The sequence below is a fragment of the Cicer arietinum genome, chromosome 8 (assembly GCF_000331145.2).
Source record: "Cicer arietinum cultivar CDC Frontier isolate Library 1 chromosome 8, Cicar.CDCFrontier_v2.0, whole genome shotgun sequence".
In the NCBI taxonomy this organism is placed as follows: Eukaryota; Viridiplantae; Streptophyta; class Magnoliopsida; order Fabales; family Fabaceae; genus Cicer; species Cicer arietinum.
Genome location: NC_021167.2, coordinates 6,798,789 through 6,823,506, shown reverse-complemented (window position 1 = coordinate 6,823,506; position 24,718 = coordinate 6,798,789). Strand labels below are relative to the sequence as shown.

The following is a 24,718-nucleotide window of genomic DNA, read 5'->3' as shown; positions in this document are numbered from 1 at the left end:
TTCTTTCAGTTGTTTCTTTAAATCTTCAAACTCTCTTTTTATGTTATTCTCAGAGCTTGTTGATTTTGTCAGCTGATGGACTTCGTGCTCTTGGATCCCCCCTTTTTTCTCAGATCCAGTTGCTGAACTCATCTATAAATAGAGAGCTCACCTCACTTGGAAAAGCACACCAAAAGCTCTATATATCTGAGGCTTTTCTCACTTCTCCCACTTATATTCTTCTTCTTCTTCTTCTTTTCTTGAGTAGCCTTCGTGCTATATTTGAGTGTCAGTCAATCGACTGGCATACTGAGGGTGTAATTCTAGAACGGTGTTCTACAGTGCAGTAGAACTCCGATACAGTGAATCTGGGCTGTTTTATCCTGGGGACTTCGTGGTTGATAGTCTGCCTTGCACAACCCAGTAATATTTTCGGTGGCATAAATTGTTTTCAAAGGTTTTCGAATTTCAAAAACAACAATTTTGTTAACCACTTTTTTCTCCCTTGTCTGTTTCAGTTTGTGGAGAAGGTGTGGAATAAGAAGATTGGAGATGTATTAGAATTGTATGTGGTATGAGCATATAAAAATGAACGCATACATATCAATATGGTGGTTGATGAAGTTGTTGCTGAAAATTTTAATCGGTAAGCATTGTTTCAGTATGTTTTTATTATTTTTGAAATATTAATTGAAAATTTTGTTTGACTTTATAGCTTCAGTCTATGGTTTTTTTTTTTTTGTTCATCTATTATTTTTTGAGAGTTGATATAAAACTTTTTGTGTTGTCGGTTTTAGTTTGTGGAGATGGCGTGGGATAAGAAGGTTGGAGATGTATTGGAATTGTATGTGGTTCGAGCATTAAAAGTATACATATAAATATGGTGGTGGATAAAGTTGCTGCACAAAAAATTAATCGGTAAGCATTGTGTCAATACAATGAATAATCAAGATGCAGTACTCTATATTGACCAGTTTCAATTAATATTTCTTGTTGGTACTTATCATATTTGTTTTTGTTTTGCTTTAACAGTTGGCCACGGGAATAGCAAACCTCATGAGTTTCTCCTCATATAATTCTGGTTGGACTTTCAAGCTGAAGTACATACTAACTTACAATTTAACTCTAAAAATTGATGAATGACAGACCAATTTTTTATATATTTTGTGAATGTTTTGAAAAAATTATAAATCATCAAATTATGTAATTATTTACTAACAAATTGGATTTAAACGTGCCCTTTTGTTTTCTTTATTTTTATTAATTCTCTGATTTTAAAAGAACTCGTGAAATCAAATAGATTGATTGCTTCAATTAATTGATAATTCTCTATAATTACTTAATCTCCTTTTCATACTTAAAACCACCTATTTTTTATTTATTTCTTTGCACGCTTTTAATTTTTTGAAGTCTTTGTAAGATGACTAAGATAGTTTGTGTTACTATATTCGTATTTTTTATCTTCTTTAATTCGTGTGCAACAACCGATCAAATTATCTTAATTAGTAGGATTTAGAAAAATGTATGATAGTTGGCATTTGTTTTTTTTATATTTATCAATTCTCAACTTTAGTTCCTCAATCTTGTTCCCTTTCAACATCCCTCCGTCGTTCAATGTTTTTGAGTAGGTTGTTAGTTTTGAAATTGTCTTATCATAAACTCACCTTAATTGTTCAATGACAATAGCTTGAACAACCTCAATGAACACAAAATACAATAGAAAAATGCAAGTTGCAAGTTGGGGTGTCAACAAAGATAGATGAGGCTGTGAATGCGAGGGTAAGAGTGAGAAATCCTATGTATAAAATCCTCTAGAAGATTCAATGAATACCCGGTGCAAACTTAATTCATTCTTGCACTTTAGATGCATACTCATATTGTTATTTGTTATGTTGAATATTATATTTCATACTCAAACTAAGAATTTTACAGTTGTAAGTGAATTTATTTATTATTTTTTTATGAAAAAAATGGTAATTAACCATTAAGCTGAAATTTGGGCTTTGTAAATAAATTACAATAAATGTATATTATATATTAAAAAATACAAATTGAAAAATTATAACAAACAAAATTAAATAAAATAAATATAGTACTCAATTGTTATTACAAGAGGATATCAAAGCAACAATAGGATATAAAAACAATAAATATACAACAAAATTTAATTATAGTAGAAGAAAATTTTAGTTATTTTATATATTTGAAAATAATTAAACTTGATTATAGTAAAAGAAAATTTTGAAAATATTTAATTTGACATAATATTATTGAATGAGTCTTAGGATATTTCTTCTCACATATATATGTGTATATATTTTTAAATATGTTTTTAGTCTCTACATATATGAATCATTTTAATTTTAATCTTTGTTCAAATATTTTTCTGTGATTTATATCCTTGCAAATTCAAAAAAAAAATTAAAATAGTCCTTAATAGCTTTTAAAAAAAAAATCATGATGTAATCAATTTTCACTTGTTGACTTTATTAATGTCGTTGACTATGGATTTTTTAATATTGAAAACTAAAAAACAATTCACTTATTTATTTAAAAATAATAGTAAACATTTAATTAAAGAGTCTTCACTAAATTATGCCTTCATATTAATCTTCTATCTCTTTAAACCAACGAATCCCTGCCAAAAAAAGTTGTTAGACATTGCAGTACAAAAAAAACATAGCAAATGGGAAAAAAAGAAATACATCACATAAGAGAAAAGACATGATAATCAATATTATAAAGATGACATATGTAGGAGACAAATTTGAAGAGAAATCATCGATGTTATTAATTCTACAATGAAATGAAGGATAGGAATTAGGTATAATTATCCCCTCATAGAATATGCTATGCGTTCAAGACTTTATGTTAACTCCCAAATTTATATATATTTTGTTATAGTCCATCTTGTATTTGGGCATTTTTGCTGACATTCTAAATAAACAACTTATTCTCATCTCATGAATTGCCTAAGGTATATCCAATAATTCGTGATCTAACGAGTAACTCTTCACAACAGGGTACTCCGGTGACCTTCTCTAAGAGTTGTGGCTACAAACTTTTATGCAGCTGATATATCTCTCATAGAGAAGATTATTCAAAAGTTTCTAAATATCTGCTGCGGACTATTTGTTGAGAAGGTATGCTACCTACCTAATTCTCACGCGTCTTGCTTTTAATGCATGTATTATCATGAAATCCTACTGCTGAGGTGTTTTATCTTAAGAGTTGGACTTTGATTTAGTCTTTAATATGCACTCATAATGCTTCTGATTAGCTTGTTGAGCAATCAATGGAGCAATTTAGAAACCAATTGTCAATTGTGGATGATTAAATTATTGATGCTGCATGTTAATAATACATAAGCTTATATGTCATGAGTTCTCTTATATTCCATTTTGTTATGTTAGTGCATCATTTCTTTAGTTCTTACTTCCTTTTGCTTGTTGGAAAATGGTTGTTAAATTGGGTTAGTATTTTGTGTGATTGAAGGGGAAAACGCTCTTGGCAATACAATGGTAAGTATTGCTGAAAATGAACGCATACATATTTATTCCTTTTACACACATGCATTTTTTGTGTCTTTGTGAACGCTGTTCAAACATATAAGCTTACCTATTTATAGTACTTGTAGGCTCGCAAATAAGTTTGTAAACCCTAAGCCAGAAGCAATTAAATATTTAGGTTATTCATGTCTCTGCTACAATTTGGTTGTCGCCGTGTTTTTGGTAATTGAACTAAACAAAAATAGACTCATTTGAATAATCATTGCTGTATCTAAATACAGGAGAACAATAGTTGAAAACATACTCATTAGAACAATATTCTGGCGTGATCATTGAAAACGATGAGAATAATATTTCGATATTGTTTTGACATCCATCTCATTAGACGTCCCACCGAGGAAGATGTGATAGAAGAATGATAACCTATACGAGTTTCGCGATGACTAAAAGGAATAAATATGTGCAGACCTTGGTATGTAGTGCATCCAACAAATACAGTGGCGATATACATCTGACAACTGATGGATCACCAACAAATACAGTGGTGACACATTTGACAACTAACAGAGCAAGCGGAAGTCAACAACTATATTGGTGTGTAATGTCTCCACTACAATTTGCTTGTCACCGTGGTCTTGGTAATTGAACAAAACAAAAGTAGAAATATTAGAATAATCATTGCTTTATTTGAATACAGGAGAGCAAAAGTTGAGTCAATGTTCCGGTGTGGTCGTTGAAAACGATGGAAATAATGGCCATATTACTTCGACATCTGCTAATATCGGCGTCTCACCAAAGAAGATATGATGGAAGATTATCTGGCTGACGGTTTTAAGGTTAGTGTTTGTATTTGCGGCGTTTAACTTATCTAGGACTTAAACCTAACTTCAACTAGCCATTATGTCTTACTATTCTGAATTTTGCATTCTTATTAGATTCTCCGTACGTATCAATGTATATGTTATGTGTTTCCATTTATCAAAATGTTACATTATTTGGTAAATAAAATATATTAATATTATAAAAATTACAATAAAAAAATAAATTTAATCCACAATATAATCTATTGTATGTATAGTTTTTTAAAACGAAAAACTTAATAATATAAGAAATATCAATAGTATAATATCCATGATAAGTGAAAGTGTTAAACCTTTGCACAAGAAGAAAGAAAATTAATTAAAGATATATTAGAAACCCTAGTATTTGGATATTGGTAGTATTTGCTCTAGTTCCGCAGCCCCCTCTCTACTTTCGCCCAGCTCCCACTCTACTTTCGCCCAACCCCCTCTCGTCCCTCTCGCCGCTATGTTTTGGGTTTCTCTCTCACTTTCTCGTTGTTGCATGTTTTACTATGTTCACAGTGGAATGATGTCTTCCTTTTATACCTTTACTTTGCAAAATTTTAATTTGTGTTTATTTGCAGGATGATAATTGTGCTGCGATGCATAACGAACTCTCAAAGAGGAAAAACCCTTGGTTACGAGAAAATCTCTGTGAAGAAGAAGGGGAACTGAATCCAGACCATTACAGTAAGATTTTCCTTTTCCTTTTTTATTTTTATTTTTCATTTGTTTAAACTATTCTCATGTAGCTAATACATATTTGAAATTTATTATCACATAATCGATTCGTTGGAGCAGCGCCCGAACTTATGCATTACATAACACACTTATCTAGTAAGCGACCAAAGTTCGAGGTGAAAGATGATAATGCTTTCTTGGATACAAATACAAAGAAAGCTGTTCTTAAGATTTCTTCTTTCGTTGTTGCTCTTATATCTTATACGGGTTGGTATTCGTTTCTCTAATTTATTTCACTTTTTTGTGTTTTGTCATTTCATTCGGGACATATTTGATGTTTTACAACTATTTCATGATAAGAAAAATGACTTCCTCTTAAGTTCAAAGTATACTTTAAAATGGTTTATTCTCTGGCTTGTATAGTTGGGTTTTGTTGCTTCATTCATATTTATTGCATAGGGTATTAGAGTTTGACTGTCTCTTACTATTACTGCTTCTAATTAAAAAAAAACTTGTAGATTAATTCTGGAAAAATTATGTTCTTAAGAAATTAACATTACACGATGCACAAACCACTCTCTCATACACACATTTAACTTATTACACGTATATAATAACTTACACATGCATTTTTTTGTGTTTTTTGTGAACACCGTTCAAACATATAAGCTTATTTATTTATAGTGTACTTGTAGGAACACTAATAAGTCTGTATACCTTAAAATATTTAGACTGTTCATGCCTCCACTACAATTTGCTTGTCACAGTGATCTTCGTAATTGAACAAAACAAAAGTAGAAACATTAGAATAATCATTGCTTTATTTGAATATAGGAGAGCAAGAGTTGAGTCAATGTTCCGGCGTGACCATTGAAAACGATGGGAATAATGGCCATATTGTTTTGACATCCGCCAATCTCATTCGGCGTCCTACTAAAGAAGATATGATAGATGATCGTTTAGCTGACAGTCTCAAGGTTAGTGATTATATTTGTGGCGTTCAATTAAATTGGGTCGTAAACCTAACTAGAACTAGCCATTATGTCTTACTATTCTGAATTTTGCATTCTTATTATATTCTGCGTACATATCAATGGTATATGTTATGTGTTTCCATTTATTATCAAAATGTTACATTATTTGGTAGGACTAAAAGTGCTTTCGACATCCTTAGACAAGTGAGTCTAAAGGTTTTTAGATGCTAAATATTGGTATTTATAGTGCAGATTAAAACGATATCAATTTATTATGTATAATTTATTTATTAGATTTTATTATGCCTTTGAGTTGCAATTAATGATATTTTTATTCTAAAAAACAAATCATCTTAACTTGATCATTACCGTAAAGTATAATGGAGTTTAATTCTTCTTTGTAGGTTATCATATACTTGTATGATGGTCAATCATATGACGGAGAAGTACGTGCATATGATTTCCACTATAACCTTGCTTTGATACGGTTTCAGTCCGATTCATCCTTTGCTACTGCAAAGTTAAGACAAGTGGATGATTATGTCAATGTTAACCCGGCTGAGGAGAAGTTATTTCATCTTCGTCCACATTCTAGTCATTTAAACCTTGTTCCCCGTCATGCGATGATTGCTGTGGGGCGTTATTTTGCCAAACCATTTGATGTCATGGCTGCTCCTAGTGAATCCAGGTTAGTTAGATAGGTGGAGTTGTTCTCATAGTACATATTAAATATTATGTTGTTTCAAAATATCTTATCTTTAGAGTAATGTATTAGTTTATTTTGGCAAAGTTCCCTTGTTTGTAACTTTTGTTTGTTTTTTTATTACCGTCTTGGTCGCTGTCATTTTGACGGGAAAGAACTCATCATGGGGACTTGCAAGATCACGAGAGTAATTTATTTTCCCATTTGATTAACCATGAATGTGAACAAAAAATGATTGAGTTTGTATTTTTATATGGTTGTATTTCATTTTCGTTTATCTTCAGATTTCATGGAAGAAATTCTGTTATATGGCTCTTTTTGACATCCTTTGCAACTTTATTAATAGTTGCTTTTCTTGTAGTGTGGTGATGGTGGCGCGCTGATAAATCTCTCAGGAGAAGTAATTGGCATTATATTTTATTATGCAAATGGTTTTGCTACTCCATTTTAGCCTATAAACATAGCTCACAAATGCTGGAAGCATTACAAAAGATATGGGTATGTTAATGATGTATTTATCAATCTAATTTTATTGTTTATATTTAATAATAGTGCATTATGTAGTTGTTTACTGGTGTGTCGATGGGCATTTGGTAACAAGACATCCTCCTATATAGTAGGATTATGATGCGTTTGGTTATTGTGTAGTTGACTACTTGCATGTGTCAATGTTAAAGTTGGAATATTTTTTAGTAAGAACTTCATAATTGTAATAAATAATTACAATTGGCTTTTGACGAAGATTAAACTTCATAATTCTCGTTTCAATCCTTTAATCAATGCAATTTTTCTACAGTGGCATTTCTCTTGCCGTATAAGCTTTGAATCATGAAGTTTTTGTCATAGCACTCTATGTAACATATAGATGCATATTTTGACATTTATGTCTGTTCCAAATTCTGAAACAATAAAACTCAACTGACTTTTTCTTGAAAAAAATCTTATACTTTGGCATGAAGAATTTGCTATGCAACCTGTTTGTAGAAGTTGTAAACATATTCATTAAAGAAGTTTTAAACTTGATTATTGTGTACCTACAGTGCCATGAGTCATTTTCTCCCTGTGTCTTTGCTTTTTGTTACCCTTCGCTCTGTTTCAGTTTGGTTTGACCTTCTTGGAGAAGGCTCAGAGACACAGTCGCACCATTCAATTGTGTAACTGCAGTCCCATGAGACACTCAGTCTTACTTGAAAAGAAAGTAAACTTACAAGTCAATTGTTGACCAACTTTTAACATGTGGTGTCATGCAATTTTGTTTCTCTAATGTTGAAATTTTCATGATGATTAAGTTTCAATCTTCATAATGTTCACTTATATTTGAATGATGTTACATATTTGGGCATTTTTGCTGACATTCTAAATAAACAACTTATTCTCATCTCATGAATTGCCTAAGGTATATCCAATAATTCGTGATCTAATGAATAACTCTTCACAACAGGGTACTTCAGCGACCTTTTCTAGGAGTTGTGGCTATAAACTTTTACGCAGCTGATATATCTCTCATAGAGAAGATTATTCAAAAGTTTCCGAATATCTGCTACGGGCTATTTGTTGAGAAGGTATGCTACCTACCTAATTCTCACATGTCTTGCTTTTAATGCATGTATTATCATGAAATCCTACTACTGAGGTGTTTTATCTTAAGAGTTAGACTTTGATTTAGTCTTTAATATGCACTGATAATGCTTCTGATTAGCTTGTTGAACAATCAATGGAGCAATTTAGAAACCAATTGTCAATTGTGGGTGATTAAATTATTGTTGTTGCATGTTAATAATACATAAGCTTCTATGTCATGAGTTCTCTTATATTCCATTTCGTTCTGTTATTGCATCATTTCTTTAGTTCTTACTTCCTTTTGCTTGTTGGAAAATGGTTGTTAAATTGGTTTAGTATTTTGTGTGATTGAAGGGGAAAACACTCTTGTTGCGTAGTTTCTATAATTCCTCTTTTAGCTGCTTGAAAAAGCATTTGTTTTTATGTTTGTTTGGATCTGTATGATACCTAGGTCGATTTCATTTATTTGATTATGTCTCAATTGCACGTCTTAATATGATCCAACTTTGAGTAGGTAATTCAAGGTTCTTCTGCTGATGTTGTTAGGTTGCGTTTGAATGATGTAATAGTTCAGTGTGATGGAAAAACAGTCCACATTTTTTTGGAGGTATATTCTATTTATCAATATAATTTATTTGTATATGTTTACCAATGTCATTCTCAAGAGATTATTTTTCTTTTTCTAATATTCTTTTGGTGGAAAAACTGTTCACAGTTTCTTGGAGATATATTCTCTTCAGTAAATGGATTTGGATATTTTTGGAGAATGTAATAAAGGCATTCAATTCAAATTTATTGGACTTTCAGTATTTTGCTTAAAACTTTTCTTATTTGACTTTATTGCTTCAGTCTACAAATTTTGAAAAATGGTTTTTTTGTTGTTTTGTCCGTCTTTATTATTCTTGAAAGTTGAACTAAAACATTTTGTATGATTTTGTTTACTACTTTTTTTCTCCCTTGGGATTGAACTTTCTCATATAAAACTGAGTCATGAAGAGTTCTCTTGTAAAAGAGCCTCTTTTGGAATCAGATTTAGGAGTTCACAAGTATACCGAACTCCTCCACACTGGCCCTTTTTTGTTTGTATTGTTCTTCTGTTGTAATCCAATTGCAATTGTTGTTTCTAAATACTGATCAACTGCTTGAGATTATGTTGTTCATCTGATTAAAATCACGAGTTGGTTGATTATCAGCATTCTTTCTCTTTTTGTGTTTGTCCGAATGCGTTTGAATATAAGTGTATGATTTTGTTAACTACTTTTTTCTCCCTTGCCCGTTTCAGTTTGTGGAGATGGTGTGAGATAAGAAAGTTGGAGATATACTGGATTTGTATGTGGTCCGAGCGTATGAAAATGATCGCATACATGTTGCTGCTGAAAATTTTAATCGGTAAGTATTGTGTCAATACAATGACTAATCAAGATACAATAATGTATATTGACCAGTTTTAATTAATATTTCCTGTTGGTACTTATGATTTTTGATTTTGTTTTGCTTTAATAGTTTGCCACATATGATATAGCGAAGCTGAAGTGCATACTGATTTCACCACATAAAGCTGATGAGTTTCGAAAGTTGAAGTACATATTGACTTATTATTTAACTCTAAAAATTGATGAATTATTGAATTATTTTATATATTTTTTGTGAATGTTTTGAACAAATTATAAATCATCAGTTTATGTAATTATTTACTAACAAATTGCATTTAAACATGCCCATTTGTTTTCTTTATCTTTTATCAATTCTCTGATTTTAAAGGAACTCATGAAACCAATCTAATTGATTGGTTCAATTAATTGATAATTCTCTATAATTACTCAATCTCCTTTTCATACTTAAAACCACTCATTTTATTTATTTATTTTGTCAATATAATTGATAAAGAGCATTCAATTCATCAATTCAAACTTATTAAAGTATTTTCTGTATAATTTATTTGTCAATATAATTTATTTTTATATGTTTAACAATGTCATTCTCAAGAGATTCCTTTTCTTTTTCTTATATTCTCTTGGTGGAAAAATAGTTCACAGTTTTTTGGAGATATATTCTTTTGAGTAAATGAATTTGGATATTTTTGGAGAATGTAATAAAGGCATTCAATTCAAATTTATTAGACTATTTTCGTTAAAACTTTTTCTGTTTGACTTTATTGCTTCAGTCTAAGGATTTTGAAAAATGATTTTTTTGGGGTTTTGTTCGTCTTTATTATTTTTGGAAGTTAAACTAAAACTTTGATGTGATTGTTGGAAATGATGAAAGATAAATGGCATTGATGATGACTTTTAATGTGTGAATTGAAAAATGAGAATTCCCACATTGGAGGGAACACACTCATTTATGACCTTTATAAGGAGTTACTTTCACAGTTGGGTTGGGCCCCAAGGGGCACCGCAATTTTGTGAAGGAGGGAGAACGCAAGCAAACGGACCACCACACGCGCGCCGGCCGGCTTGGCTTGGTTTGGTTTGTGGTGTATTAACGTTTTTTTTAACATATGAAAATTAATTATTTATTTAATTAATTAATTGCTTGCGTAATGTCACATATTACGAAACTGCCATCCACAAGGTCAAAGTCAATGTTCTGATTCATTCAAACCCTAAACAGACTAATCTTTTTTCCTTTGCTTAGTCAAAACCCTAGTTTGACTTAGCTTCAGTTATTTGCCACGTCAAAACCCTAAAGCTGAGTCTTTCCCACGTTTTGAATTTTGTCCGGTCAAGAAGCTTAGTCAAGCCACGTTTCCTATTTCTGAGGCACGTTCCTGGTGGTCAGCTGATGGACTTCGTGCTCTTGGATCCCCCCCTTTTTTCTCAGATCCAGTTGCTGAACTCATCTATAAATAGAGAGCTCACCTCACTTGGAAAAGCACACCAAAAGCTCTATATATCTGAGGCTTTTCTCACTTCTCCCACTTATATTCTTCTTCTTCTTCTTCTTTTCTTGAGTAGCCTTCGTGCTATATTTGAGTGTCAGTCAATCGACTGGCATACTGAGGGTGTAATTCTAGAACGGTGTTCTACAGTGCAATAGAACTCCGATACAGTGAATCTGGGCTGTTTTATCCTGGGGACTTCGTGGTTGATAGTCTGCCTTGCACAACCCAGTAATATTTTCGGTGGCATAAATTGTTTTCAAAGGTTTTCGAATTTCAAAAACAACAATTTTGTTAACCACTTTTTTCTCCCTTGTCTGTTTCAGTTTGTGGAGAAGGTGTGGAATAAGAAGATTGGAGATGTATTAGAATTGTATGTGGTCTTAGCATATAAAAATGAACGCATACATATCAATATGGTGGTTGATGAAGTTGTTGCTGAAAATTTTAATCGGTAAGCATTGTTTCAGTCTATGTTTTTATTATTTTTGAAATATTAATTGAAAATTTTGTTTGACTTTATAGCTTCAGTCTATGGTTTTTTTTTTTTGTTCATCTATTATTTTTTGAGAGTTGATATAAAACTTTTTGTGTTGTCGGTTTTAGTTTGTGGAGATGGCGTGGGATAAGAAGGTTGGAGATGTATTGGAATTGTATGTGGTTCGAGCATTAAAAGTATACATATAAATATGGTGGTGGATAAAGTTGCTGCACAAAAAATTAATCGGTAAGCATTGTGTCAATACAATGAATAATCAAGATGCAGTACTCTATATTGACCAGTTTCAATTAATATTTCTTGTTGGTACTTATCATATTTGTTTTTGTTTTGCTTTAACAGTTGGCCACGGGAATAGCAAACCTCATGAGTTTCTCCTCATATAATTCTGGTTGGACTTTCAAGCTGAAGTACATACTAACTTACAATTTAACTCTAAAAATTGATGAATGACAGACCTATTTTTTATATATTTTGTGAATGTTTTGAAAAAATTATAAATCATCAAATTATGTAATTATTTACTAACAAATTGGATTTAAACGTGCCCTTTTGTTTTCTTTATTTTTATTAATTCTCTGATTTTAAAAGAACTCGTGAAATCAAATAGATTGATTGCTTCAATTAATTGATAATTCTCTATAATTACTTAATCTCCTTTTCATACTTAAAACCACCTATTTTTTATTTATTTCTTTGCACGCTTTTAATTTTTTGAAGTCTTTGTAAGATGACTAAGATAGTTTGTGTTACTATATTCGTATTTTTTATCTTCTTTAATTCGTGTGCAACAACCGATCAAATTATCTTAATTAGTAGGATTTAGAAAAATGTATGATAGTTGGCATTTGTTTTTTTTATATTTATCAATTCTCAACTTTAGTTCCTCAATCTTGTTCCCTTTCAACATCCCTCCGTCGTTCAATGTTTTTGAGTAGGTTGTTAGTTTTGAAATTGTCTTATCATAAACTCACCTTAATTGTTCAATGACAATAGCTTGAACAACCTCAATGAACACAAAATACAATAGAAAAATGCAAGTTGCAAGTTGGGGTGTCAACAAAGATAGATGAGGCTGTGAATGCGAGGGTAAGAGTGAGAAATCCTATGTATAAAATCCTCTAGAAGATTCAATGAATACCCGGTGCAAACTTAATTCACTCTTGCACTTTAGATGCATACTCATATTGTTATTTGTTATGTTGAATATTATATTTCATACTCAAACTAAGAATTTTACAGTTGTAAGTGAATTTATTTATTATTTTTTTATGAAAAAAATGGTAATTAACCATTAAGCTGAAATTTGGGCTTTGTAAATAAATTACAATAAATGTATATTATATATTAAAAAATACAAATTGAAAAATTATAACAAACAAAATTAAATAAAATAAATATAGTACTCAATTGTTATTACAAGAGGATATCAAAGCAACAATAGGATATAAAAACAATAAATATACAACAAAATTTAATTATAGTAGAAGAAAATTTTAGTTATTTTATATATTTGAAAATAATTAAACTTGATTATAGTAAAAGAAAATTTTGAAAATATTTAATTTGACATAATATTATTGAGGCTAAATTACATTTGTGGTCCTTTAACTTAATCTCAGGTAACGTTTTAGTCCTTTATCTTTTTTTTTTCCCGATTTAGTCCTTTATTCCTAACAATATCAAATAAAGTATGAAAATATGAGTTTATTTGAAGATTTGCGTTACGAATTTGATGAAATTTGTATTATATTGAAGAATATAATTAATTTTATGAGTTTTGATTGAATTTTTTTTTGAATTTTTGTATAAAAAAGGATAACATTGTTGAAATTTTAAAACATAAAATATCAAATTGTCACTTAAAATTAAAATAAAAGATCAATTGTCACTAAAAATTAAAAAAAAGGACAAAGTCGGGAAAAAAAAAGATAAAGGACTGAAACGTTACCTAAGATTAAGTTAAAGGACCACAAATGTAATTTAGCCTATTATTGAATGAGTCTTAGTTCTCACATATATATGTGTATATATTTTTAAATATGTTTTTAGTCTCTAAATATATGAATCATTTTAATTTTAATCTTTGTTCAAATATTTTTCTGTGATTTATATCCTTGCAAATTCAAAAAAAAAATTAAAATAGTCCTTAATAGCTTTTAAAAAAAAAATCATGATGTAATCAATTTTCACTTGTTGACTTTATTAATGTCGTTGACTATGGATTTTTTAATATTGAAAACTAAAAAACAATTCACTTATTTATTTAAAAATAATAGTAAACATTTAATTAAAGAGTCTTCACTAAATTATGCCTTCATATTAATCTTCTATCTCTTTAAACCAACGAATCCCTGCCAAAAAAAGTTGTTAGACATTGCAGTACAAAAAAAACATAGCAAATGGGAAAAAAAGAAATACATCACATAAGAGAAAAGACATGATAATCAGTATTATAAAGATGACATATGTAGGAGACAAATTTGAAGAGAAATCATCGATGTTATTAATTCTACAATGAAATGAAGGATAGGAATTAGGTATAATTATCCCCTCATAGACTATGCTATGCGTTCAAGACTTTATGTTAACTCCCAAATTTATATATATTTTGTTATAGTCCATCTTGTATTTGGGTATTTTTGCTGACATTCTAAATAAACAACTTATTCTCATCTCATGAATTGCCTAAGGTATATCCAATAATTCGTGATCTAACGAGTAACTCTTCACAACAGGGTACTCCGGCGACCTTCTCTAAGAGTTGTGGCTACAAACTTTTATGCAGCTGATATATCTCTCATAGAGAAGATTATTCAAAAGTTTCTAAATATCTGCTGCGGACTATTTGTTGAGAAGGTATGCTACCTACCTAATTCTCACGCGTCTTGCTTTTAATGCATGTATTATCATGAAATCCTACTGCTAAGGTGTTTTATCTTAAGAGTTGGACTTTGATTTAGTCTTTAATATGCACTCATAATGCTTCTGATTAGCTTGTTGAGCAATCAATGGAGCAATTTAGAAACCAATTGTCAATTGTGGATGATTAAATTATTGATGCTGCATGTTAATAATACATAAGCTTATATGTCATGAGTTCTCTTATATTCCATTTTGTTATGTTAGTGCATCATTTCTTTAGTTCTTACTTCCTTTTGCTTGTTGGAAAATGGTTGTTAAATTGGGTTAGTATTTTGTGTGATTGAAGGGGAAAACGCTCTTGGCAATACAATGGTAAGTATTGCTGAAAATGAACGCATACATATTTATTCCTTTTACACACATGCATTTTTTGTGTCTTTGTGAACGCTGTTCAAAGATATAAGCTTACCTATTTATAGTACTTGTAGGCTCGCAAATAAGTTTGTAAACCCTAAGCCAGAAGCAATTAAATATTTAGGTTATTCATGTCTCTGCTACAATTTGGTTGTCACCGTGTTTTTGGTAATTGAACTAAACAAAAATAGACTCATTTGAATAATCATTGCTGTATCTAAATACAGGAGAACAATAGTTGAAAACATACTCATTAGAACAATATTCTAGCGTGATCATTGAAAACGATGAGAATAATATTTCGATATTGTTTTGACATCCATCTCATTAGACGTCCCACCGAGGAAGATGTGATAGAAGAATGATAACCTATACGAGTTTCGCGACGACTAAAAGGAATAAATATGTGCAGACCTTGGTATGTAGCGCGTCTAACAAATACAGTGGCGATATACATCTGACAACTAACGGATCACCAACAAATACAGTGGTGACACATTTGACAACTAACAGAGCAAGCGGAAGTCAACAACTATACTGGTGTGTAATGTCTCCACTACAATTTGCTTGTCACCGTGATCTTGGTAATTGAACAAAACAAAAGTAGAAACATTAGAATAATCATTGCTTTATTTGAATACAGGAGAGCAAGAGTTGAGTCAATGTTCCGGTGTGATCGTTGAAAACGATCGGAATAATGGCCATATTGTTTTGACATCCGCCAATATCGGCGTCTCACCAAAGAAGATATGATGGAAGATTATCTGGCTGACGGTCTTACGGTTAGTGTTTGTATTTGCGGCGTTTAACTTATCTGGGACTTAAACATAACTTCAACTAGCCATTATGTCTTACTATTCTGAATTTTGCATTCTTATTAGATTCTGCGTACGTATCAATGGTATATGTTATGTGTTTCCATTTATCAAAATGTTACATTATTTGGTAGGCCTAAAAGTGCTTTAGACATCCTTAGACAAGTGAGTCTAGAGGTTTTTAGATGCTAAACATGGGTATGTATAGTGCAGATTAAAACGATAACAATTTATTATGTATAATTTATTTATTGGATTTTATTATGCCTTTGACTTGCAATTAATGATATTTTAATTCTAAAAAACAAATCATCTTAACTTGATCATTACTGTAAAGTATAATGGAGTTTAATTCTTCTTTGTAGGTTATCATATACTTGTATGATGGTCAATCATATGACGGAGAAGTACGTGCATATGATTTCCACTATAACCTTCTTTGGATACGGTTTCAGTCTGATTCATCCGTTGCTACTGCAAGGTTAAGACAACTGGATGATTATGTCAATGTTAACCCGACTGAGGAGAAGTTATTTCATCTTCGTCCACATTCTAGTCATCTTAACCTTGTTCTCGATCATGCGACGACGGTGGGTGTTATTTTGTCAAACCATTTGGTCTCCCGGTGAATCCATGTTAGTTAGATAGATAGAGTTGTTCTCATTGTACATATTAAATATTATGTTGCTTCAAAATATCTTATCTTTGGAGTAATTTATTAGTTTATTTTGGCAAAGTTCCCTTTTTTTGTAACTTTTGTTTGTTTTTTTTATTGTAGTCTTGGTCGCTGCCATTTTGACGGTAAGGAACTCATCATGGGGACTTGCAAGATCACAAGAGTAATTTTTTTCCCCAATTAACGATGAATGTGAACAAAAAATGTAAACATATTCATTGAAGAAGTTTTAAACTTGATTATTGTGTACCTGCGGTGCCATGAGTAATTTTCTCCCTATATCTTTGCTTTTTGTTACCCTTTGCTTTGTTTCAGTTTGGTTTGACCTTCTTGGAGAAGGCTTAGAGACACTCAGTCGCACCATTCAATTGTGTAACTGCAGTCCCATGAGACACTCAGTCTTACTTGAAAAGAAAGTAAACTTACAAGTCAATTGTTGACCAACTTTTAACATGTGGTGTCATGCAATTTTGTTTCTCTAATGTTGAAATTTTCATGATGATTAAGTTTCAATCTTCATAATGTTCACTTATATTTGAATGTTGTTACATATTTGGGCATTTTTGCTGACATTCTAAATAAACAACTTATTCTCATTTCATGAATTGCCTAAGGTATATCCAATAATTCGTGATCTAATGAATAACTCTTCACAACAGGGTACTCCGGCGACCTTCTCTAGGAGTTTTGGCTACAAACTTTTACGCAGCTGATATATCTCTCAAAGAGAAGATTATTCAAAAGTTTCTGAATATATGTTGCGGGCTATTTGTTGAGAAGGTATGCTACCTACCTAATTCTCACGCGTATCCCTATGTCTTTGCTTTTTGTTACCCTTTGCTCTGTTTCAGTTTGGTTTGACCTTCTTGGAGAAGGCTCAGAGACACTCAGTCCCACCATTCAATTGTGTAACTGCAGTGCCATGAGACACTCAGTCTTACTTGAAAAGAAAGTAATCTTACAAGTCAATTGTTGACCAACTTTTAACATGTGGTGTCATGCAATTTTGTTTCTCTAATGTTGAAATTTTCATGATGATTAAGTTTCAATCTTCATAATGTTCACTTATATTTGAATGTTGTTACATATTTGGGCATTTTTGCTGACATTCTAAATAAACAACTTATTCTCATCTCATGAATTGCCTAAGGTATATCCAATAATTCGTGATCTAATGAGTAACTCTTCACAACAGGGAGCTCCGGCGACCTTCTCTAAGAGTTGTGGCTACAAACTTTTATGCAGCTGATATATCTCTCATAGAGAAGATTATTCAAAAGTTTCTGAATATCTGCTGCGGGCTATTTGTTGAGAAGGTATGCTACCTACCTAATTCTCACGCGTCTTGCTTTTAATGCATGTATTATCATGAAATCCTACTGCTGAGGTGTTTTATCTTAAGAGTTGGACTTTGATTTAGTCTTTAATATGCACTCATAATGCTTCTGATTAGCTTGTTGAGCAATCAATGGAGCAATTTAGAAACCAATTGTCAATTGTGGATGATTAAATTATTGTTGTTGCATGTTAATAATACATAAGCTTATATGTCATGAGTTCTCTTATATTCCATTTTGTTATGTTAGTGCATCATTTCTTTAGTTCTTACTTCCTTTTGCTTGTTGGAAAATGGTTGTTAAATTGGGTTAGTATTTTGTGTGATTGAAGGCGAAAACGCTCTTGGCAATACAATGGTAAGTATTGCTGAAAATGAACGCATACATATTTATTCCTTTTAACACATGCATTTTTTGTGTTTTTGTGAACGATGTTCAAACATATAAGCTTACCTATTTATAGTACTTGTAGGCTCGCAAATAAGTCTGTAAACCCTAAGCCAGAAGCAATTAAATATTTAGGTTATTCATGTCTCTGCTACAATTTGGTTGTCACCGTGTTCTTGGTAATTGAACTAAACAAAAATAGACTCATTTGAATAATCATTGTTGTATCTAAATACAGGACAATTTGGTTGTCACCGTGTTGGATACGGTTTCAGACCGATTCATTCGTTGCTACTGCAAGGTTAAGACAACTGGATGATTATGTCAATGTTAACCCGGCTGAGGAGAAGCTATTTCATCTTCGTCCACATTCTAGTCATCTTAACCTTGTTCTCGATCATGCGACGACGGTGGGCGTTATTTTGTCAAACCATTTGGTTCAAACATATAAGCTTACATATTTATAGTACTTGTAGGCTCGCAAATAAGTCTGTAAACCCTAAGCCATAAGAAATTAAATATTTAGGTTATTTATGTCTCTGCTACAATTTGGTTGTCACCGTGTTCTTGGTAATTGAACTAAACAAAAATAGACTCATTAGAATAATCATTGCTTTATCTAAATACAAGAGAACAATAGTTGAAAACACAAATAGACTCATTAGAACAACATTGTGGCGTGATCATTGAAAACGATGAGAATAATATGGTCATATTATTTTGACATCCATCTCATTAGATGTCCCACCGAGGAAGATGTGATAGAAGAATGGTACCCTATACGAGTTTCGCGACGACTAAAAGGAATAAATATGTGCAGACTTTTGTATGTAGCGCGTCCAACAAATACAGTGGCGATATACATCTGACAACTAACGGATCACCAACAAATACAGTGGTGATACATTTGACAACTAACAGAGCAAGCTAAAGTCAACAACTATACTAGTGTGTAATGTCTCCACTACAATTTGCTTGTCATCTTGGTAATTAAACAAAACATAAATAGACACATTAGAATAATCATTGCTTTATTTGAATACAGAAGAACAAAACTTGACTTAATGTTCCGACGTGATCATTGAAAATGACGAGAATAATATGGTCATATTGTATTGACATCCATCTCATTTGTCGTCCCACTGAAGAAGATGTGATGGAAGATCATTTGGCTGACAGTCTTAAGGTTAGTATTTATATATGTAGGGTTCAATTAAATTGGACGTTAAACCTAACTAGGACTAGCTATTATGTCATATTAGAGTTTGCTTATGTATCAATGGTATGTGTTAGGATTTTTCATTTATCAAAATGCTACATTATTCGGTAGGCCTAAAAGTTCTTTAAACATCCTTAGACAAGTGAGTTCCAAAGTTGTTAGATGCTAAACATAGGTGTTTATATTGCAGATTAAAATGATATTAATTTATTATGTATAATTTATTTATTTGATTTTATAATGCCTTTGACATGCAATTAATGATATTTTCATTCTAAAAAACAAATCATCTAAACTTGGGATAATGGAGTTTAATTCTCTTTGTAGATTAACATATAGTCAATTATATAAGGGAGAAGTACGTGCAGATGATTTCCACTATAAAATTGTTTGGATACGGTTTCAATCAGATTCATCCCTATCTAAGGTTAAGACAAGTGGACGATTATATCAATGTTAACGTTAACCTGACTGTGATTTTGAATGTAAGGAACTGACTTGCAAGATCACAAGAGTAATTTCTTTCCCCATTTATCGGTTAGGATTAATAATGATATAAATATAGCAATAGTTCATGATATATCTCTCATAGAGAAGATTGTTCAAAAGATTACGAGTATTTGTAGTTGATTTTGTTGTTGAGAAGGTATACTACCTACCTACTTCTCGTGTATCTCTTGCTTTTAATGCTTGCATTATCATGACATCATACTGTTGAGGTGTTTGATCTAAAGTTTTGGACTTTGATGTAGTCTTTATTATGCACCGATAATCATTTTGATTCGTTTGTTCAACATTCAATGGAGCAATTTAGAAACCAATTGTCAATTATGGTTGATTAAATTATTTTTGCTGCTTTGGTAATAATACATAAGCTTCTTTGTCATAAGTTATCTTATATGCCATTTCATTATGTTATTGCATCATTTGTTTAGTTCTTATTTCCTTTTACGTGTTGAAAACATGGTTGTTATATTCGTTTAGTATCTTGTTGTGCAGTTTATTTTCTATCATTCCTCATTTCTCATTTCCTTTTATGGTTGTTTTGATCTGTCTGATACCCAAGTCGGTTTCATTTAATTGATAATTTGTCTGAATTGCACGTCTTAATATGATCTAACTACGAGTAGGTAATTCATGGTCCTTCTTCTGATTCTACTGGGTTGCGTTTTAACGATGTAGTAGTTCAGTGTGATGGAGAAAAAGTTCTCAATTTCTTGGAGATATATATTATATTTATCAATATAGTTTAGTTTTATATGTTTACCAATGTCATTCTCAAGAGATTATTTTTCTTTTTCTTATATTCTCTTGATGGAAAAAAGTTCAAAGTTTATTGGAGATATATTTTTTTAAGTAAATGGTTTTGGATATTTTTGGAGAATGCAATAAAGGCATTCAATTCATCAATTCAAACTTATTAAAGTATTTTTCGTAAAACTTTTTTTATTTGACTTTATATCTTCAGTCTATGTTTTTATTTTTATTTTTGTTCATTTGTTAGTTTTTAGAGTTGAAATAAAACTTTTTGTATTGTCCGTTTTAGTTTGTGGAGATGGCGTGGGATAAGAAGGTTGGAGATGTATTGGAATTGTATGTGGTTCGTGATCTAATGAGTAACTTTTCACAATAGGGTACTACAGCGACCTTCTCTAGGAGTTGTGGCTACAATTTTTTACGCAAGAGAAGATTATTAAAAAGTTTCTGAATATTTGCTACAGGCTATTTGTTGAGAAAGTTGCTGCAAAAAAAATTAATCGATAAGCATTGTGTCAATACAATGAATAATCAAGATACAATACTCTATATATATTGACCAGTTTCAATTAATATTTCTTGTTGGTACTTATCATTTTTGTTTTTGTTTTACTTTAACAGTTGGCCACGGGAATAGCAAATTTGATGAGTTTCGGGCGCCAACTCTGTACATACTTCAACTCTCTAATAATTGATAATTCTTGTTTTTTTTTTTTTTTTTGTTTAAATTATCATATTACAATAACTAGACATAAATCTACTTAAAAATAAAATAAAATTTGAGTCAGATTATTATATGTCAAATATTTTATTTTAAGTTTTGGTATTTAAAAGTGTGGTTTAACTTATTAGTCCATTAAAAATTATATTTTGTGTTAAGGTTTTTTAAAATGACTTTGTGTCTGTATCTAAAAAGACAAATAGGTCAATAAAAAATGTAACTATAACATCAATTTTTATTTTTATTTGTGATTTACTTGTTGTATGTATGAACACAATAATCAAATTAATTTATTGCATATTTATTTTGAGGGAGAAGAATAAGTTTATATGTGTGAAAGTGGTGGCGAAAATTTAGATTTCAAATTTCTAATAAAAATTAATTTACTAGATAAATATAAAGACTTTTATATATATATATATATATATATATATATATATATATATATATATATATATTTTCTCTCTAAAAAAATATGTGTATAAAATATACTATCATGGATATGTATACTTATGGTACTAGAACGAAGTACGTACAAAATACCATATATTAATAAAATCAACGAAGTACTTACAAAATACCATATATTAATAAAATCAAGAAGAAAAAAAAAATTTCACGAAAAAGATTTATGTTTTATTGAGGTTAAGATATCTAATTGTTCAGTTCACATTACAAAATAATAACAAAGTTTAAAAAATAATAAATATGTGATTGGTATGTAGGGCGTCCAACGAATCTTCGACACATCTGACAACCAACAGACAGAGTAATGTCTTAGTATTTACCGAGAGGATGAACGCAAGTCACCAACAATATCATAAATACAAGTCTTAGTATTTACTGAGAGGATGAACGCAAGTCACCAACTATACCATAAATACAAAGAAAGCTCAAGACTTCTCTTTTTTATCTTATACAAACCATGGTGTGTATTCGTTTCTCCAATTTATTTTGTTTTTTTGTTATTTCATTCAGGACATATTTGATGTTTTAAATTTCATGATAAGAAATATGACTTCTTCTCAAGTGCAAAATATACTTCAAAATGGTTTCTTCTATGGCTTGTTTAGCAGGGTTGTAGTAGCATCATTCATATTTATTAGTTAGGGTATCATAGTTTGATTGTCTTTTACTTCCAATTAAAGAAAATGAGATTAATTTTGAAAAAAATTATATTCTTTAGAAACTAAGATTACATGATGCACACGCCACTCTCTTGTACAAACATTTAACTTACTACACGTATATTATAACTTACACACATGCATTTTTTGTGTTTCTTTGAACGTTGTTCAAACATCTAAGCTTACCTATTTATAGTACTTGTAGGCTCGCAAATAAGTATGTAAACCTTAAGCTAGAAGCAATTAAATAATTAGGTTATTCATGTCTCCGCTACAATTTGCTTGTTAATGTGATCTTGGTAATTGAACTAAACAAAAATACTCATTAGAATAATAATTGCTTTATCAAAATACAGGAGAACAATAGTTAACTTAATATTCTGTCGTGATCATTGAAAATGATGAGAATAATATGGTCATATTGTTTTGACATCCATCTCATTAGACGTCCCACTGAGGAAGATGTGATAGAATAAGGATACCCTATACGAGTCTCGCGCCGCGACTAAAGGTAATAAATATGTGCAAACATTGGTATGCAGTGTGTCCAACAAATACAATTGTTCAACAAGTACAGTGGCGAGCAAGCGGAAGTCAACAACTATACTGGTGTGTAATGTCTCCACTACAATTTGCTTGTCAACGTGATCTGTGTAATTGAACAAAACAAAAGTAAACATTGCTTTATCTGAATACATAAGACCAAGAGTTGATTTAATGTTTCGACATGATCATTGAAAATGATGAGAATAATATGATTATATTGTATTGATATCCATCTCATTCGGCGTCCCATCGAAGAAGATGTGATGGAAGATCATTTGGCTGACAGTCTTAAGGTTAGTGTTTATATATGTAGGGTTCAATTAAATTGGACGTTAAACCTAACTAGGACTAGCCATTATGTCTTATTAGAGTTTGCTTAGGGTTTAGGGTTTATTGTTAGTTGTTTTCATTTTTCAAAATGCTACATTATTCGGTAGGCTTAAAAGTTCTTTAAACATCCTTAGACAAGTGAGTTCCAAAGTTGTTAGATGCTAAACATAGGTGTTTATAGTTTAGATTAAAATGATATTAATTTATTATGTATAATTTATTTATTTGATTTTATTATGCCTTTGACATGCAATTAATGATATTTTCATTCTAAAAAACAAATTATCTTAACTTGAGATAATGGAGTTTAATTCTCTTTGAAGACTATCATATGGTCAATCATGGGTAGTACGTGCAGATGATTTCCACTATAAAATTGCTTGGATACGATTTCAGTCAGAGTCATTCATATCTAAGGTTAAGACAAGTGGACGATTATATCAATTTTAATGTTAACTCGACTGTGATTTTGAATGTAAGAAATTGACTTGCAAGATCACCAGAGTAATTTCTCTCCCCACTTATCGGTTAAGATTAATAATAATATAAATATAACAATAGTTCATGATATATCTCTCATAGAGAAGATTGTTATTGAGAAGGTATACTACCTACCTACTTTTCTTGTATCTTGTGCTTTTAATGCTTGCATTATCATGAAATCTAACTGTTGAGGTGTTTGATCTAAAGTATTGGACTTTGATGTAGTCTTTAATATGCACCGATAATAGTTCTGATTTGTTTGTTCAGCATTCAATGGAGCAATTTAGAAACCAATTGCCATAATTGACTAATTATTTTTGCTGCTTTGGTAATAATATATAAGCTTCTTTGTCATAAGTTATCTTATATGCCATTCGTTATGTTATTGCACCATTTCTTTAGTTCTTATTTCCTTTTACGTGTTGGAAAAATGACCGTTAAATTCGTTTAGTATCTTGTTGTGCATTTTCTTTTCTATCATTCCTCATTTCTCATTTCTTTTTATGGCTGTTTTGATCTGTATGATACTCAAGTCGGTTTCATTTAATTGATAATTTGTCTCAATTGCATGTCTTAATATGATCTAACTACGAGTAGGTAATTCATGGTTTTTTCCTGATTCTATTGGGTTGCGTTAGAACGATTTAATAGTTCACTATGATGGAGAAAAATTTCAGTTTCTTGGATGTATATTCTATTATCAATATAATTTTGTTTTATATGTTTACCAATAAAGAGATTATTTTTCTTTTTCTTATATTCTCTTGATGGAAAAAAGTTCAAAGTTTCTTGGAGATATATTTTTTTAAGTAAATGGTTTTGGATATTTTTGGAGAATGCAATAAAGGCATTCAATGTGTATTGTGAAGGAAATGTGATAGATTTAGCTCCAATGGAATATAATGAAATGAGA

At 30.8% G+C, this 24,718-nt stretch overlaps 1 protein-coding gene and 1 long non-coding RNA gene across 7 annotated transcripts; both read left to right on the top strand.

The window, feature by feature from the left end:
• Window positions 1-405: 405 nt before the first annotated feature.
• Window positions 406-1,322, top strand: LOC101505189 (uncharacterized). Its single transcript, XR_190280.4, has 3 exons — window positions 406-625; window positions 777-897; window positions 1,012-1,322. It is a non-coding gene; the product is annotated as an uncharacterized lncRNA (long non-coding RNA).
• Window positions 1,323-4,665: 3,343 nt separating this feature from the next.
• LOC101505403 (uncharacterized) lies at window positions 4,666-14,419 on the top strand. Of its 6 annotated transcripts, none has more exons than XM_073364242.1 (12): window positions 4,666-4,805; window positions 4,915-5,020; window positions 5,132-5,278; window positions 5,846-5,988; window positions 6,390-6,673; window positions 7,050-7,186; window positions 8,130-8,250; window positions 8,795-8,855; window positions 9,531-9,637; window positions 11,456-11,583; window positions 11,736-11,856; window positions 11,971-12,171. In XM_073364242.1, the coding sequence occupies exons 1-6, from the start codon at window positions 4,797-4,799 to the stop codon at window positions 7,069-7,071; spliced, it is 711 nt and encodes a 236-aa protein (XP_073220343.1). In that variant the 5' UTR covers window positions 4,666-4,796; the 3' UTR covers window positions 7,072-7,186; window positions 8,130-8,250; window positions 8,795-8,855; window positions 9,531-9,637; window positions 11,456-11,583; window positions 11,736-11,856; window positions 11,971-12,171. The 6 variants fall into 6 exon arrangements, with proteins under 6 accessions (XP_073220343.1, XP_073220344.1, XP_073220346.1 ...); XM_073364243.1 differs by having other exon boundaries at window positions 8,763-8,855; XM_073364245.1 differs by lacking the exon at window positions 8,795-8,855.
• Window positions 14,420-24,718: the final 10,299 nt, after the last annotated feature.